Source organism: Sorex araneus, chromosome 6 (assembly GCF_027595985.1).
Source record: "Sorex araneus isolate mSorAra2 chromosome 6, mSorAra2.pri, whole genome shotgun sequence".
Taxonomy (NCBI): Eukaryota; Metazoa; Chordata; class Mammalia; order Eulipotyphla; family Soricidae; genus Sorex; species Sorex araneus.
This window is the reverse complement of record NC_073307.1, coordinates 95,315,420-95,330,577: the sequence shown is the minus strand read 5'-3', so window position 1 is coordinate 95,330,577 and position 15,158 is coordinate 95,315,420. Positions and strand designations below refer to the sequence as shown.

At 57.9% G+C, this 15,158-nt stretch overlaps 1 protein-coding gene across 1 annotated transcript; it reads left to right on the top strand.

Annotated features, from left to right (window-relative positions):
* The first annotated feature begins 56 nt into the window (after nucleotides 1-56).
* On the top strand, nucleotides 57-5,199 carry LOC101546977 (DNA dC->dU-editing enzyme APOBEC-3G-like). Its single transcript, XM_055143623.1, has 8 exons — nucleotides 57-64; nucleotides 415-571; nucleotides 1,726-1,990; nucleotides 2,079-2,193; nucleotides 3,241-3,544; nucleotides 4,193-4,493; nucleotides 4,727-4,842; nucleotides 5,028-5,199. Exons 1-8 carry the CDS (start codon nucleotides 57-59, stop codon nucleotides 5,061-5,063), a joined length of 1,302 nt encoding a protein of 433 aa, XP_054999598.1. The 3' UTR covers nucleotides 5,064-5,199.
* The last annotated feature ends 9,959 nt before the right edge of the window (nucleotides 5,200-15,158 follow it).

The window sequence follows — 15,158 nt, the reverse complement described above, 5'->3', positions numbered from 1 at the left end:
CCCCACTCGTGCCCAGCTTCCCTTCTGCTGTGGGCACCGGGCCACTGCAGGGCAGAATGAGGCGGTGAGAGGTGGGGTGTGCCGGGGGGGGGGGCTGGCCGTGGCTCCCCTCAATAACATGCTGCCCGTAATGACTCCAACTTCCCAGCCATGCTGAAAAGCCCCCCCCCAAATAAATAGGTCAGTCAACGCATCAATAAGATTGGGGGTGGAAGGGAGCCGTGCCCAGGAGCTCCCCAAACAGCCAGGCCCTCACCAATTCCGAGACTCCAGCTCTGCCCTCTGCCCCACGGGGCCTCTGTTAAACAGGGTCAGGGGCACCCACAGAATGGGGGCACTGAGGAGGGCGTCACCCCAGCCCGGCTCCCCCAGGGAGTGCTCTGGGCACTCAGTTTTCTCTTCTCTCGCCCGCAGATACCCCATGGAGCAGCTGGAGAGGAATGACTTTCTCTTCCGCTTCCGGAACTTCCCACTGGCCCCTGGCTGGGACTTTGGGGTGCTGTGCGGCCTGGTGGAGCGGCTACAGCTGGGCACCGTGGTCTCCTCTGACACTCGGGTCTTTGAAAGCCAGGTGCAGCCAGCAGGCAGCAGCTGGGGGCGCTGATGGGCACCCCCAGGAATGCGAAACCCCCCGGAGAAGGGGGCCGAGCTGGCCCCCGCTTTCCCCAAGCCTGCCCCTCTGACGCCTCCACATTCCTTGGCCTTTAGTGACTGTGGGGAAAGAGCCTGTTTAGAAAGACGGGGGCAGGGGAGGGGCTGGAGCAATAGCACAGCGGGGAGGGCGTTTGCCTTGCATGCGGCCAACCCGGGTTTGATTCCCAGCATCCCATATGGTCCCCTGAGCACCGCCAGGGGTAATTCCTGAGTGCAGAGTCAGGAGTAACCCCTGTGCATCGCCAGGTGTGACCCAAAAAGCAGAAAAAAAAAAAGAAAGATGGGGCCAGGGGAGGGGCTGGAGCAATAGCACAGCGGGGAGGGTGTTTGCCTTGCACGGGGCCGACCCAGGTTCGATTCCCAGCATCCCACAGGGTCCCTGAGCACAAAGCCAGGAGTAATCCCTGTGCATTGCCAGGTGTGACCCCAAAACAAAACAAAACAAAACAAAAACAGAAAGATGGGGGGTTGGGGGGTCTAACGGTGCCAGGGAGATAGATGGTCCAAGCTCTTGCCTCCCATGCGGGTGACCTGGGTTCAATCCCCAGCACTACACAGGGACCCCTGAGCCCACCAGGAGTGATGACCCCAGAGTGCAGAGCTAGGAGTAAGCCCTGAGCATCTCTGGGTGTGACCCCCCCCCCCATACCACATACATACTCCACAAAAAGTAGAAGGCCCAGGAGGTAGTGCAGTGGTTAGAGCATATACCTCACACACGCCGGGTCCGGCCTGAGTCCCCACCACCACACGGTGGCACAGCGTCTCGGACCCTGGCCTGGTTGGGCAATGCAGCTGAGCCCTCCCCACCCCACAAGCACCCCCTGGAAAAGGAAAAGGGATATAGGAGCCCGGCCACGTGTGCGGGAGGCTGAGGGCTGGAACCCCGGCACCACCCACTTGCCAAATGAGCACCCAGGGGTGCGGCTGCCTTTGGGACCCCAGAGCCACCCCCAGAGTGAGGGCCCGCCCAGGGCCCTGCTGCGTTCGTTCCCTTCTTCCCCCTGCCCGGCCTGCCCACTCGCTGTCCCGACCCCCGTGCGCCCGACTCTGCCCCTCTCTCCCTCCCAGGTCAACTGGCATGCGGAACTCAGCTTCCTTAACTGGCTCTGGTCCCTGAAGCCCCCCAATGGTGACTTCCTGGTCACCTGCTTTGTCTCCTGGAGCCCCTGTTCCGGCTGCGCAGAGAGGGTGGGCGAGTTCCTGAGGGCCCACCCCAACGTGAGGCTGCGTGTTCTGGCCGCCCGCCTCCTGGCCCCCTGGGACCCGGCCAACCGCGAGGGCCTCCGCCAGCTGCACCAGCAGGGGGTCCTGGTGGACGTCATGTCCCTGCAAGGTGAGAGCGGGCTTGGGGGAGGGGGGCCACGCAGCCTGAGCCCCGCACCCCGCTCAGCACCGCCGTCTCCTCTCCTGCTCGCTCGCAGACTTTCGCTGGTCGTGGGAACTCTTTGTGCGGCCAGCGGGAGCGGCCTTTGAACCCTGGTGGGGTCTCGTCAGGAATCACGGGCTCCTGTTCGTGAGGCTGCAGGACATTCTGGGGTGAGGCCTCCTCCCTGGCCCTCTGCCCTGTACCCTGGCCTCCCCCGGACCCCACTTGCTCCCGTCAGGAGCCAGAAAGGAGGAGAAATGGGGGAGACTGCAGGGCTGTGATGGGGACACCCCAGCACCCGCGACCCCCTCCCAGGGGGAGGTGAGGAACAGAGACGAACAGACACTACTGCGACACCCCCACACCCGCGCCGCCAGACCCACGACACCAGGCTCCGGGGACCCGTCCCACACTTGTCACTGTACAACACGGGAGCACAGATCCACCCACTCCTAACCCCTGGGTGCCGGCACCCTTGGGTGACATCTGTCACTGGTCACTTGATGATCTGTGCCACCTGTCGCTTGCCACCCTTCCCACAGTCAGTTTCGATGTGCCCAGGGAGGGCCCAAGCCACCGGAAACAGATGGAGAAAGTGTGCCCGTACTACGGGTGTGGCGCCAAGCCCAGAAAGGGCTGATTCCAATGACCCTGGGTGGCACGTTGGCCCGCCTCCAGGGGTGAGCTGACGTGTATTCCTCAGCCCAAGGGCTGGGCAGCATATAAGGCCCGGGGGCCCGGCCGAGTGCCCCAGACACAGGCTGAGCCCCCCCCCCAGCATGGCGGCGGATCCCAGTGACAGGTACCCCTCTGCACCCCTCGGCTGTACCCCCATTCCTGCCAGACGGGGCTCCTGCTGCCTCCCCCTCTCTCCTGCGGTTCCTGCTGGTGTTGCCTGACCCCTCGCGAATGCCAGTGTCCTGTGAGCTGCACCCCAGATCCGGGCAGGACCCCCGACACCCTCCATGAGGGCCCCCTGACCACCCTCTCTTGCTCTGGGTCGTGTCCGCTCGGGGGTGGCGTGTCCAGAGCTGGGGAGGGAGACGAGGAGCCCTATGCCTTCGGCTCGCTCCGGGGGGGGGGTGGGGGAGGAGGGCCTGGGCCAGGTGGACCCTGAGGAGAGAGAGAGGCCTTCAGGGGGTCCTTACCCCTGGGGGGGCCCACATAACGGGGTGGCTGTGTGGCAGGCAGAGGTGAGTCGTGCCCCGCCCGCGAAGCTGGGTCCAGAGGCTGAGCCTGGCTCCCCGGAGGCTGCCTGCTGCGGCCCAGGACTCCCAGAATGACGCGGAGACTGGCGGGCCCGCAGCCCGGGGGCAGTTCCTGGGTGTCCAGAGCCTGGCGGTGCGGGTCCGCCCCCGAGGACGAGGCCCGCGGTTTCTCCCGGCCCGCAGGACCCGGATGGAAATAGACACCTTCATGCAGCACTTCGACAACAGCCGCAGCAACTACATCGGGGCGACGCTGCTGTGCTATGACGTGCAGGGCGCGGGGAACCAGAGGAGGGGCTTCCTGCTGAACCGGGTAGGACCCCCACCCACAGGACCACCGGTCCCTCCCTTCCCCCTAAATGGAAGAGAGCAAGACGCAGGAGACCCAGCTGGGTCCGAACCCCTGCCTAGAAGGTCCCACGCTGGACCCACCCCCCTCGCCTCCTGCATACGGTCTCCATGCGGTGGCCCAGGGTGACCCCCGTGGCCCCATGACCCTGAGCACTCAGCACGGAGCCCCTCCTGGACACCAACTCAGCATCCTCCTCATATCGGGAGAGACAGAATGAAACCAGGGTCTAGGGGACAGTTTGGTGGTTCCCTCCCTGGCCCCGGCTGGCTGGGGTGGCCTGGAGACCCCAGCAGCACCCTGGGGCCTGATACAGAGCCCCGGGGCCAGTGCTGAGAGACCTGGGAGGGCCCTGGGCCCCCCAATGTCACTTGATCCCCCCACCTTGTATCCAGTGTGTGGGGGGGTGGAGGGGGGATTGTCCCTTAGAATCCAGGTTCTCAGTGCCAGCCCAGGGACACGCAGCCCTCTGTTCCTGTGGGAGCTCCTGGCACCCAATTCCCCCACCTCCCGCCGCCGTCTCCCTCCCCGTGCTGAGGCCGCCCCTCCTCGCCCCTCCACTGTCGGCCCTGCCGCCCCTCGCGCCCTGCTCACGGTCTGCGCCTGCGCCAGGGCCTCAACACGGACTGCCCCGCCCACGCAGAGGTGCTGCTCCTGCGCAGGATGGTTGAGGATTGGAGCCTGACCCCCGAGCTGCCCTGCAGCGTCACCTGCTACATCTCTTGGAGCCCCTGTGGCGAGTGCGCCTGGGAGCTGGTGCAGTTCCTGCGCCAGCACCGCCGCGTGGAGCTGAGCATCCGGGCCGCCCGCATCTATTCCAAGCCCGCCCGCATCTATTCCCGGTTCGAGTACCAGGAGGGGCTGCGCGCCCTGCGGGACGCTGGGGCCCGCGTCTCCATCATGACCAGGGCAGGTACACGTGGGGGACACGGGGACGGCGCCCGGTCCTTTGTCTGCAGAGGGAATAGGAGTCCCCTGCGGCCACTGAGTCCACTAGAAGAAACGGGGCCCCTACTGCCCCGCGGGAGGGTCCCAGGGGAGCCCAGCGAGAGGGGCTCAGTCTGGGGGGGATGCAGAGAGAGGCTTCCGGATTCAGGCATCAGCACCTGTGACCCCTGCCCTCGCCCACCCCCCGCTGGCCCGCAGACTTCGAGCATTGCTGGGCCACCTTCGTGCATAGTGAGGGGCAGCCCTTTGACCCGCCCCCCTACCTGGAGGACACCAGCGCAGATCTCGCCAAGGAGCTGGAGGACATTTTGCAGGTGGGGTCCCCCTGCCTCCCCTCCGCTCCACACCCTCTGGCCCCTCCCCTTTCTCCCCCAATCAGAGCCCGCTACCTCCTGGGGTACCCGCTCCCCTCCTCCCTCCTCTGGAGTCCCGGAGGCCTGTCCCTCTCCTCACGGGCTCCCCCTCCTTCCCCTGCTGCCGGCTGGCTCCCCTCCTCTAGACTCAGGAAGGCTCAGCGCGACCCTCGGGTCCCTGAAGACGTCAGAGACTTGAAGGGGCAGCCGAGTCGCAACTTCTTCCGGACCTGCAGGCCTCTGGTGGCCACCCTCCCCGGCATCTGCATGCGAGTGTCCTGGCACCGGGCCCAGGAACTGGAATAAAGCTTCTCTCTTGTCGGAACCCGTTCTGTTGCCTCATTCGGGCCCAGCCGGAGGAGATTCTGCCCCGGCAGAAGGATGCTCATGTTAAAATTATTCTGACCCAGGGGCTGGAGCGATAGCACGGCAGATAGGGCGTTTGCCTTGCACTCAGTCGACCCGGGTTTGATTCCCAGCATCCCATATGGTCCCCTGAGCACCGCCAGGAGTGATTCCTGAGTGCATGAGCCAGGAGTAACCCCTGTGCATCGCCAGGTGTGACCCAAAAAGCAAAAAAAAAAAAAAAAAAAATTATTCTGACCCAACAGAGAAAATCAAAACGTTGGTCCCCTCTGGCTGCCCTAGTCGAAAGGCTCTTGAACCAGGGGCCTGGCAGGGCCATTTAGGTGACAGGACAATACTGCCCCCCCACACACACACACACCACCCGTCCTCCAGCAAGAGAAAGGAGAACACAGGGGAGGCAGAAGGGCCGGAGAGGCAGAAGGTTCTGGAAAGGGAAGGGCCCCATCCGCACATGTGGCGAATCCAGTTGCTTGCCCTGGAGAGGTGCCCAGGATTGGGGTCCCCTGTGCCCAGCTGGCGGGGGCGTCCTAGAGTCTCTTGGTCCCCCCATATACCTCTCCCGACCCCACACTCTGAGTGACAGTGTGGGCTGGGCGGTTTCGCCGGAGACGTTGTTGGAGGGAAACGGGTGAGGGGCAGCAGGGGAAGGTAGGGCGGGGGTCACAGGACTGATCCGTGGGGACTGGCACCCCAGTGGGGAGGAGCTGATGCCCCCAGCACCCCAGGACGGGGGGCAGGGTCAGGGAGGCCCCAGGAGGATGCTGGGAGGAGGGGCTGGGAGGGAAGGTGGCAGCCAGGGAGAATATTCTGGACTTTTGGGGGTGTTTTTGCTTTCTGTTTTGGGCCACACCCTGCGATGCTCAGGGATTGCTACTGGGTCACTCCTGGTGGTGCTCAAGGACCCTATGGGATGCTGGGGATCAAATCTGGTCAGTCGTGTGCAAGGCAAATGCCCTCCCCACTGTACTCTTTCCAGCCCTTTTCTGGAAATTTGAATGTTCCTGTTGGGGGCTCCCCTCCAGTGCCCCCAGCCCTCGCCCTCAGGGCCCCTGCACTGGTTTACCTTTTCAGGGGGTAAGAAAGAAAGAGGCACTGAGTGAAAACACAGCGGGGAGGGCGTTTGCCTTGCACTCGGCCGGCCCGGGTTCGATCCCCAGCATCCCATAGGGTCCCCTGAGCACCGCCAGGAGTGATTCCTGAGTGCAGAGCCAGAAGGAACCCCTGAACATCGCCGTATGTAACCCAAAAAGGAGAGAATAAAAGAAGGAATAGAACTTGGCATTCTCAGGCCTCCGAGTTCTCCTCTGAGAAAAAATCAAGAAAAAAGCTGACACCCTCAAACCATGAAAGATGATCCCCAGAGATCAGAGCCAGCCAGCACTGTCAGCCATGTGGGGTTTTATTTGTATTTTTATATGTTTTCATTTGTTTTTGTCTGGAGGCACTACTCCTGGTTTGGGGGCTCAGGAACTGCTCCCGGTGTTAGGGTCCGGAGTCGACCACCCCTCAAGGACAGAGAACAGAGCTGATAATGCAAATCACATAGCGAGGTTTGTAAAATTGTTCCAGCTAGCTGGGGTCCAAGTATCTGCCCGAAGTAGCGGGTTTCAACGAGGAGCCCTAGATTCAGCAAGTTCTTATACTTTCTTTTTTTTAATTTTTTTTTATTTTTTTGGGGGGAGGGTCACACCCAGCGATGCTCAGGGGTACTCCTGGCTTTGCACTCAGGAATTACTCCTGGCAGTGCTTGGGGGACCATATGGGATGCCGGGGATCGAACCTGGGTCGGCCGCGTGCAAGGCAAATGCCCTACCCGCTGTGCTATTGCTCCGGCCCCAAAAGTTCTTATACTTTCTACGAGCACTAGATTCAGCCAGTTCTTAGACTTTCATTTAGCAAGTAGGTATTACTCAGCAATTTTCTTTTTTTCTCCCCCTTTTTATTGATTCACCGTGAGGTACAGTAACAGACCTTTCACGTTTGAGCTTCAATCATATAATCATCGAACACCCATCCCTTCACCAGTGCACATTTTCCACCACCGAAATCTCCAATATTCCCCCCAGCCCACCCCGTTCCACACCTCCCCCTGCCTGTGTGGCAGACAATTTGCACAATTCTCTCTTCTCTCTTTCTATGCTTTGATGACCTTCGATATTTGAGCCCAGTCCCACCACTACTCATACCTGCCGAAAAGGCGATGCTAGACAATACGGGGTTTTTTTGTTTGTTTGTTTGCTCTTTGGGTCACACCCAGCGATGCTCAGGGGTTCCTCCTGCCTCTGCACTCAGGAATCACTCCTGGTGGTGCTCAGGGGATCCTATGGGATGCTGGAGATTGAACCCAGGCCCAGCTGCGTGCAAACGCCTTCCCCCGCTGTGCTACTGCTCCAGCCCTAGAGGATGTGTTTTGTATTGCTTGTAATGGATACAATATAATGTTGCCAGGAGGCCACATGCTCTGGGAATTCTAAATTTTAACAATTAGGGTCTGGCTCCATCTCTGCAGCAAGTTGCTCGGGCCAGAGATTGGTTCGTGTGTCTCTGGATCACGGCAGTGTGGGAGCTTAAGTAGATGGTGGCCAGATGTGGGTGTCATCTCAGAGTCCCATCAGGGCGGGGGTGGAGGGGGGGAGGAGAAAAACCGACTCCACCTCTGTCCTGTGAGGCCTGGCGTCTGCCCCCACTGCCACCCGTCCCTGGAGCTTTTCGATGAGTTCTAGAAGATGTCGGCCGCCAGGATTCCTAGAGGGCAGGCGGAGGGACAGCACCTGCCCCCTTCTGGAGTGGTCCAGCGAAAGTGGCCTATTGAGAAGTCCAGGAACATCTCTGTAGCAAGTTGCTCGGGTCCGAGATTCGTTTGTATGTCAGCAGTTTTCTATTACCTGTCACTGTCACTGTCATCTCGTTGCTCATCAGTTTGCTCGAGCGGGCACCAGTAACGTCTCCATTGTGAGACTTGTTATTGTTTTGGGCATATCGAATACGCCACGGGGAGCTTGCCAGGCTCTGCTGTGCGGCGAGATACTCTCAGCAGCTTGCCGGGATCTCTGAGAGGGGCAGAGGAATCGAACCTGGGTTGGGAATTGAACTCGGGTTGGCCCGCGTGCAAGGCAAACGCCCTACCGCTGTGCTATCGCTCCAGCCCTATAGAGTACCTAATTTTTGGCCTGTATCTTCTAGTCCATATCCTGACAGTTACATTCCGGGGACCTAGTCTCATTCCGGGGTCCTAATCTTTGACGACCTTCTGGTTTTTCTGCTTTTCTTATTCCTGGAAGAGGCCTAAGTCACTCAGAGGCCGCAAAACCTGCCATGGCAGTTCTCCGGCTAAGCGGCTCCTCACACCAGGAGGGGGTGGGGGCCACGTGGTGTGGGTCGGCTCGGGTTTCCCCACGGCCAAGGGTGCCCTCAGCCCCTTGAGCCCTGGCTCTCACCCCTCTGCTTTGGTTTGCTTTGTTGGGGGCCAGGAGGGCAGGTCTAGGTGCTGCTCAGGGGTCCCGGGGCCCTCCCAGGACTCAGGCCAGGGCTCAGCACAGGCCCTGAGGGTACCACGCAGCACAGACCCTGCACTTCTGGGGTCCCCGGACCCACACTCTGTGGCGGAGCTGATTCTTAAGGCACCAGGTGGTGCCTGGGACAGCTGCCAGCCAAGTGTGACCCTGAACCCCAGCACCATCTCCCGCCACACCCTTGCCCTGTGTGAGTTTCGTGAGCAAAGTCTGCACCCACTTGACAAGTTGGTTGAAAGTGAGAGTGGTTTGCAAGAGATAAGTAAGCAAGGCCAGAAAGGGAGAGTGACCAGCGACTGCAGTCAGGACTGTGCTTCCTGACACACACACACTCACACGCACACACGCACACACACACATGCACACACATACACAATCAACACACACACATACACATACACAATCAACACACTCACACACATACACATACACACACAGGTACACTCACACACGCACACACATACTCACACACAGGCACATAGTCACAAACACATGCACACACATACACACACGCACACACACTCACACTCACACACATGCTCACACATATACTCACACACACAAGCGCGCACACACACATGCACACACATACACACTCAACACACACTCACACACATGGACACACACTCACACACATACACATGCTCACACACACTCACACAGGTGCACACACATGCACACACATACACACTCAACACACACATGTACGCGCACACACACAGGCACACAGACACATGTACACACATACACACTCAGTGCCTGGGCGCAGAGGGTTGAGGGAGGCTTGTGCTTCTGAGGGGCTGGCACATTGGAAGCAAGTCTGTGCCAGCCCAGGGCCAATGCATGTTGCTCCAGCCTTCTGGATCTTTCTCCCAATGCCCACTGTGCCACTGGCTTTGGGGTGACCTTGGGGTGCTGCTCCCCCTGCCCCCCCCTGGGTTTGGCCTCTTTGGTGGGGCTCCACCCAAGAAAGCTAGAGCTCAATACAAGGACGGACGGTGCCAATCACCGCCCTGCTCACAGCCGTTCTGCACAGCCTCAGGTGAGCTGCGTCCATGAATGAATCTGTTGAAAAGCTCAGGAATGAGGGGGCTGGAGCAATAGCACAGCGGGGAGGGTGTTTGCCTTGTACACGGCCAACCTGGGTTCGATTCCCAGCATCCCATGTGGTCCCCCAAGCACCGCCAGGAGTAATTCCCGAGTGCATGAGCCAGGAGTAACTCCTGTGCATTGCCAGGTGTAACCCCCCCCCCAAAAAAAGAGAAAAGCTCAGGAATTAGGGTTTTGTGACTGGAATCTCCAGGCTCTCATGGAGTCAGGGTTGGGTGACCTCCCCCCATCTCCCTGTTCATCCAGGAGCCTGAGAGTCCTGCCCATTAACTGCCTCTGGCGCTATATATGCTCATTAACCGGCCACGATCCAGAGACTCATAAATAAATCTCAAAAGAGATCAACAAGCTGCAGAGATGCCTCCGGATCCCCCAATCACCACCCAGTTACAAATTTAATTCCAGCTGTATCACCTCATTTAAAACCTTACAATTTCTGGAGAAGCCGTGTGACATCTCATACTCGAAACCACTCCAGAGCTGCACCCCTCAACCCTCCCTGCGTACTAGCCGCTGTACTATCTCGGTACCCCACTTGGTAAAGGGACCCCCACTCCGTGCACCCGTTTTACGGAAAGTGGGGGGAGGGGCGGGCCCTGCGTAGCTGGGTTGTGTTTCCATCAGCTTCCCCGGATTAACCACCTCCCCTCACGCTCCTGGATGTGGTCCCCACGGCGCACCTCGCGCCACTCCCGCCGATGTGCGGTCCAGGTGGGATTCAAACCTTCCCTGCGGGGCCGCCGAAACGCGGCCAGCAGGTGAGCCCCGGCTCCGCCCAACTCCGGGCAGACGCCTTCACGGATGGGTCTGCGCGTGCGCGCCAGTAAGGGGCGGGGCCAACTTCCGGGTACCCTGGCGCGGCATCCGCTCTCTGGATCTGGCTTTGACGCCGCTGGGAACTCAAAGGGGGCCCAGGGCTCCAGACTGCAGGGGTGCCAACAGGAGGGCACGGCACAGGATTCACCCTCCGCGGCGAGGCAGCGTCCTCTTCCGGGGCTCCTCGGTGGCCGATCTGGAATCTGGGCGCCCTCCCCCCAAAGTCTTTCCTCCCCCTGACCTCTGTGTTTCCCCTCTGCTCTCGCTGGGAGGAGGGACCCTCCCTAAAGAAGGCGCCAGAAACCCAGCGGTGGAGTCCAGAAGGTGACTCAGGGCCGGCCCAGTTCCATGCCCAAATCCAGACTGCTTTTCAGAGGTGCTGTGGGGACCCCGCCCCCGCCCCCACCCCACCCCCACGCTTATCGTTTTCATGCCATCACAGCCAGGCAATATTGGGGGCATTCCATTGTCCCACCTTTGCATGGAGTAAGCTGCTGCATTTTAATCATCATCTAATCAGCTGGTATGATTACAGTGTCAGTGCAAGACAACTTTGATCTGCCAGGATCTTTTCCATCAGTACACAAAACAGTCAGCCGATCACCTGTAACAGCCATAGACGTTCCAAAGCAAATACACGTGATGAGGAAGCCCGTTTCTCCCTCCCTCCTTCCTTCTCCCTCCTTCCTTCTCCCTCCTCCCTTCTCTCTCCTTCCTCCATCCCTCCTTTCCTCTTCATTCTCCTCCCTTTTTCTCTCACCGACCTTCTGTATTTCCTTTCTTCTTTTCTTTCTTTTGTTATTTTTTTTTTCCTTGCTGTTTTTGGGCCACACCTGGAGGTGCTTAGGGCTTGCTCTGTGCTTAGGGGACCGTATGAGGTTCAAACGCAGGTCAGCCGCGCCCTACCCGCTCTAGTATTGCTCCGCCCTCTCCCTTTGCGGTGCTGGCCGTCAGCCCGGGGACTCAAGCCTGCAGAGCGAGCGCTTTACCGCTGAGCGCTCCCCAAAACAAACTCCACCCTTAACTCTGCACGGTCTCCTGGTCGCGGAGTTGCTCGGTGGTGGTGTCCCATTGCTCCAGTTATCCTTGTTATGAGGAAGTAGTCCCATTGGGCAGTCACACCCCTCATGAAAACGGAGACAAGTGGGTTGACAAATTCCTGGAAGAAAGCCAAGGATGATGACTGGGCAAGACAAAACGAGCCCAAATCTGAACATCAGAAATGAGAGTTGGGATCCCAGGGAGAAAAGTTCTACAGGAAAGTTTCCTGCGTCCCCCCCACCCCCCGCCCCACAGAAGGATCCTCTTCCCCATTCCCACCCTAAGAGGGATTGGTGTTGGGAAAGAGAAACGAGGAAGAACTCGTGTGACCGCGCAGTAAGTGGACCTGACGTTTAGAAGGTTCTGGAATAGCTAAGCACCAGGGTGACCATCTTGTCTTCTGGCGCTATTTTTGATTTAAACAAACCCCAGTGCACATCCTCTTAGAAAGATGTGCCGCGCCCTTCAAAGATGGGAGAAGGCGCCATGGAGGAGGCTGCGTGACTGGGGTCCGGGTCCCTGTGCAGCTGCCGGCTAATAACCCTCTCGGAATATCTCTGGTTCTCCGAGTCTCTGCATCTGCAACCCCGCAACAGCCCTACTAGAAATGAAGCCCAGGGAGATGTCAGACAAGAACAAGACAACAAATCTGCATGCAATTTAAAAAAGATTTTGAAAAAAAAAAAGCCTGGAATGGAGAGGACAGTCAAGTAACAAGCAAAAACAATTTGGCTTTGGGGCCAGAGTGATAGTACAGCAGGGAGGGCGTTTGCCCTGCAGGTGGCCAACCTGGGTTCAATCCCCAGCATCCTATAGGGTCCCCAAGCACTGCCAGGAGTAATTCCTGAGTGCAGAGCCAGGAATAACCCCTGATCGTCGCCGGGTGTGACCCAAAAAGCAAAAAAAAAAAAAAAAAAGGGAAAAGGCCAGAACAATAGTATAGCGACTACGGGGGCTGGATCCCTGGTATGGTCCCCGGAGCCCCACCAGGAGTGATGGCTGAGCCCAAAGCCTGAGGCCTTCAGCACCGCTGGGTGTGGCCCCTAAACAAAATAAACCTTTTTTTTTTTTAAAGAGTATATGAGAAATCACCTGGAAAATATGCAAATTGCTCTGTATGCCTGCCCCGGCCAGTTTCCCAGGGATGCTAAGAAAAAATTCAGGTCTTTTCTTCTTCCCGACACCCCGTTCGTCAAGAGACAAATCCTCCCTTTCCTGGGTTCCCCGCGTGTGCTGGGCTGGGTGGCGGCTCCCACGCGGGCTCGCGCCGCCGCCTCCCACTCCTGACAAAGATCCTTTCTGTGCATCATCCCCTTCTTCCAACGGTGGCATCCGCCGAGCTGGACTGAGCAGCGATTGGGTATTTTATAGATTAACAGGGAGTATGTAGCGTTCCTGCATCCCCGAAGGCTCCCTCATCGCCTCTGCCTGCCCCCCGCGCTCCCCACCCCCCTTCCCCACCTCCCCGGGGTTCCTGCAGTGGCGCTGTGGGGTAGGGGTGGGGCGAGCGGAGCGGGGCCTCCGCCGACTGCAGTTCCCAATGCCGCCAGAGGGGGGCGGTGGCGAGTCGGGGCGCGGACGTACGCATAGAGGCGGTTCCGCCCGGAGCTTGCATGGGGCTGTCTCTGTCGAGTCCCCTGCCTTAGGCCGGCTGCACCCCTTGGGACCTTCATCCTTCCACCTTTCCCACCTCCAAGGACGCATGTCCCGAGCTCGGTGAATGCTCAGTGGTGCCGCGTACTGGATAGTAAATAAATATCCAGCTCTGGATATTTATAATAAAGATCCAGCTCTGGACAGTAAATAAATCCTTGTATTTTAATAACCCCCAAAGTCCAACAGCATTATATATATGTATATTTTGAAAAATGCATTGAGGGCCCGGATGTGGCTCTAGTCTTGCATATGTGAGACCCTGACTTTGGTCCCTGACACAAACTACCCCCACACGCATACTCCCCATTCCAATGTATTTGGGATTCTTTTTTTTTCTTTTTTGGGGTCACACCCAGCGATGCTCAGAGGTTACTCCTGGCTCTGCACTCAGGAATTACTCCTGGCGGTACTGGAGGACCATATGAAATGCCGGGGATCGAACCTGGGTCGACCGCGTGAAAGGCAAATGCCCTACCTGCTGTACTATTGCTCCAGCCCCATATTTGGGATTCTTTTGTTGAGAATCTACATCATTGATAAGGTAATGGAACATATTATGGATTTTTTTTTGGGTGAGTTATTGTCAAACAGAAAAAGAGAAAGAATGGCAACTAGAAGTTAAATAGCTGGAACAGGGCTAGAAAGATTAGTGGGGAGGATGTTTGTCTTGTGGGCGGCTGACTGGGTTTGATCCCCAGCATCCCCTATGGTCCCCTGAGTAATTCCACCACACTGTCAGAAGTAATCCCTGAGTGCAAAGCCAGGAGTAAACCCTAAACACCTCTGGGTGTGGTCCCAAAACTAAATAAAAAGCAAAATGAAAAGTCAAACTCATCTGAAGCCATAAATAAATGCTTTTCCTGTTACTTTCCCAAGAATCAAGCTTTCTAGTTTCCCCAGAACAGACACAAAGTAACGCTGTCTAAATACAAGATGAATCATTCTCGTCCCTGACCAAAGCTACAGAAGCAATCATTTTAGGTCGCTGTTCTCTTCACAAGTACACAGGAAAGGCAGCCAGACAATTGCCCAGAAGGTTCTAAATCCTCTGTAAAGATAATGATGGGGCTTGTGCTTGCGGAAAGCGCCAGGCTGAATCTTGACAGGCTCCTTTATCAGATAACACCGCGGGGCTGCCCGAGCCACAGAGAGCTACACGGCAGAGAAATCATGATGAACAGGTGGAGGCTGCTGGCCGCGGGGGGTTTTCAAGCCAGCCCAAATTGCTCAGGGGCAGGGTGGAAAGCAAGTCCTCGGCATCAAACACCTGGGTTCAAAATGAAGGGAAAACGCTGTGTGGCTTGTCCTCTTGTGCGCTGCGTGGCAGTGTCTAATAGATTTTATTTTTCACGTAGAGATGATTTCCTTAGGGAATCACATGCAGGAAATGGGACCTTGGGAATGCTGCCAGAGTCAGAGCACCTACAAAGAGCTCCGCTCTGGGAATAAAGGTTTGCTCTGGTGCTTTACTTTTATTATGTATTTATTTGTGCATTGACCTTTGGGGTCATACCCAGCGATGCTCAGGGGTTCCTCCTGGCTCTGTACTCGGGAATCATCTGGTGGTGCTGGGGGACCATATGGGATGCCGGGGATTGAACCTGGGTCAGCTGCGTGCAAGGCAAATGTCCTCCCCCCTGTGCTATCACTACAGCCCCTGGGGCTTTATTATTATTATTATTATTATTATTATTATTATTACATCACACCCAGCAATGCACAGGGGTTACTCCTGGCTCATGCACTCAGGAATTACTCCTGGCAGTGCTCAGG

Bases quoted from the DNA above. Each gene is read 5' to 3' on its own strand.
- LOC101546977 (XM_055143623.1), top strand. The intron at 3,545-4,192 runs GTAGGACCCCCA...CGCCTGCGCCAG, and splicing joins GGGGCTTCCTGCTGAACCGG to GGCCTCAACACGGACTGCCC. The intron at 4,843-5,027 runs GTGGGGTCCCCC...CCCCTCCTCTAG, and splicing joins AGCTGGAGGACATTTTGCAG to ACTCAGGAAGGCTCAGCGCG.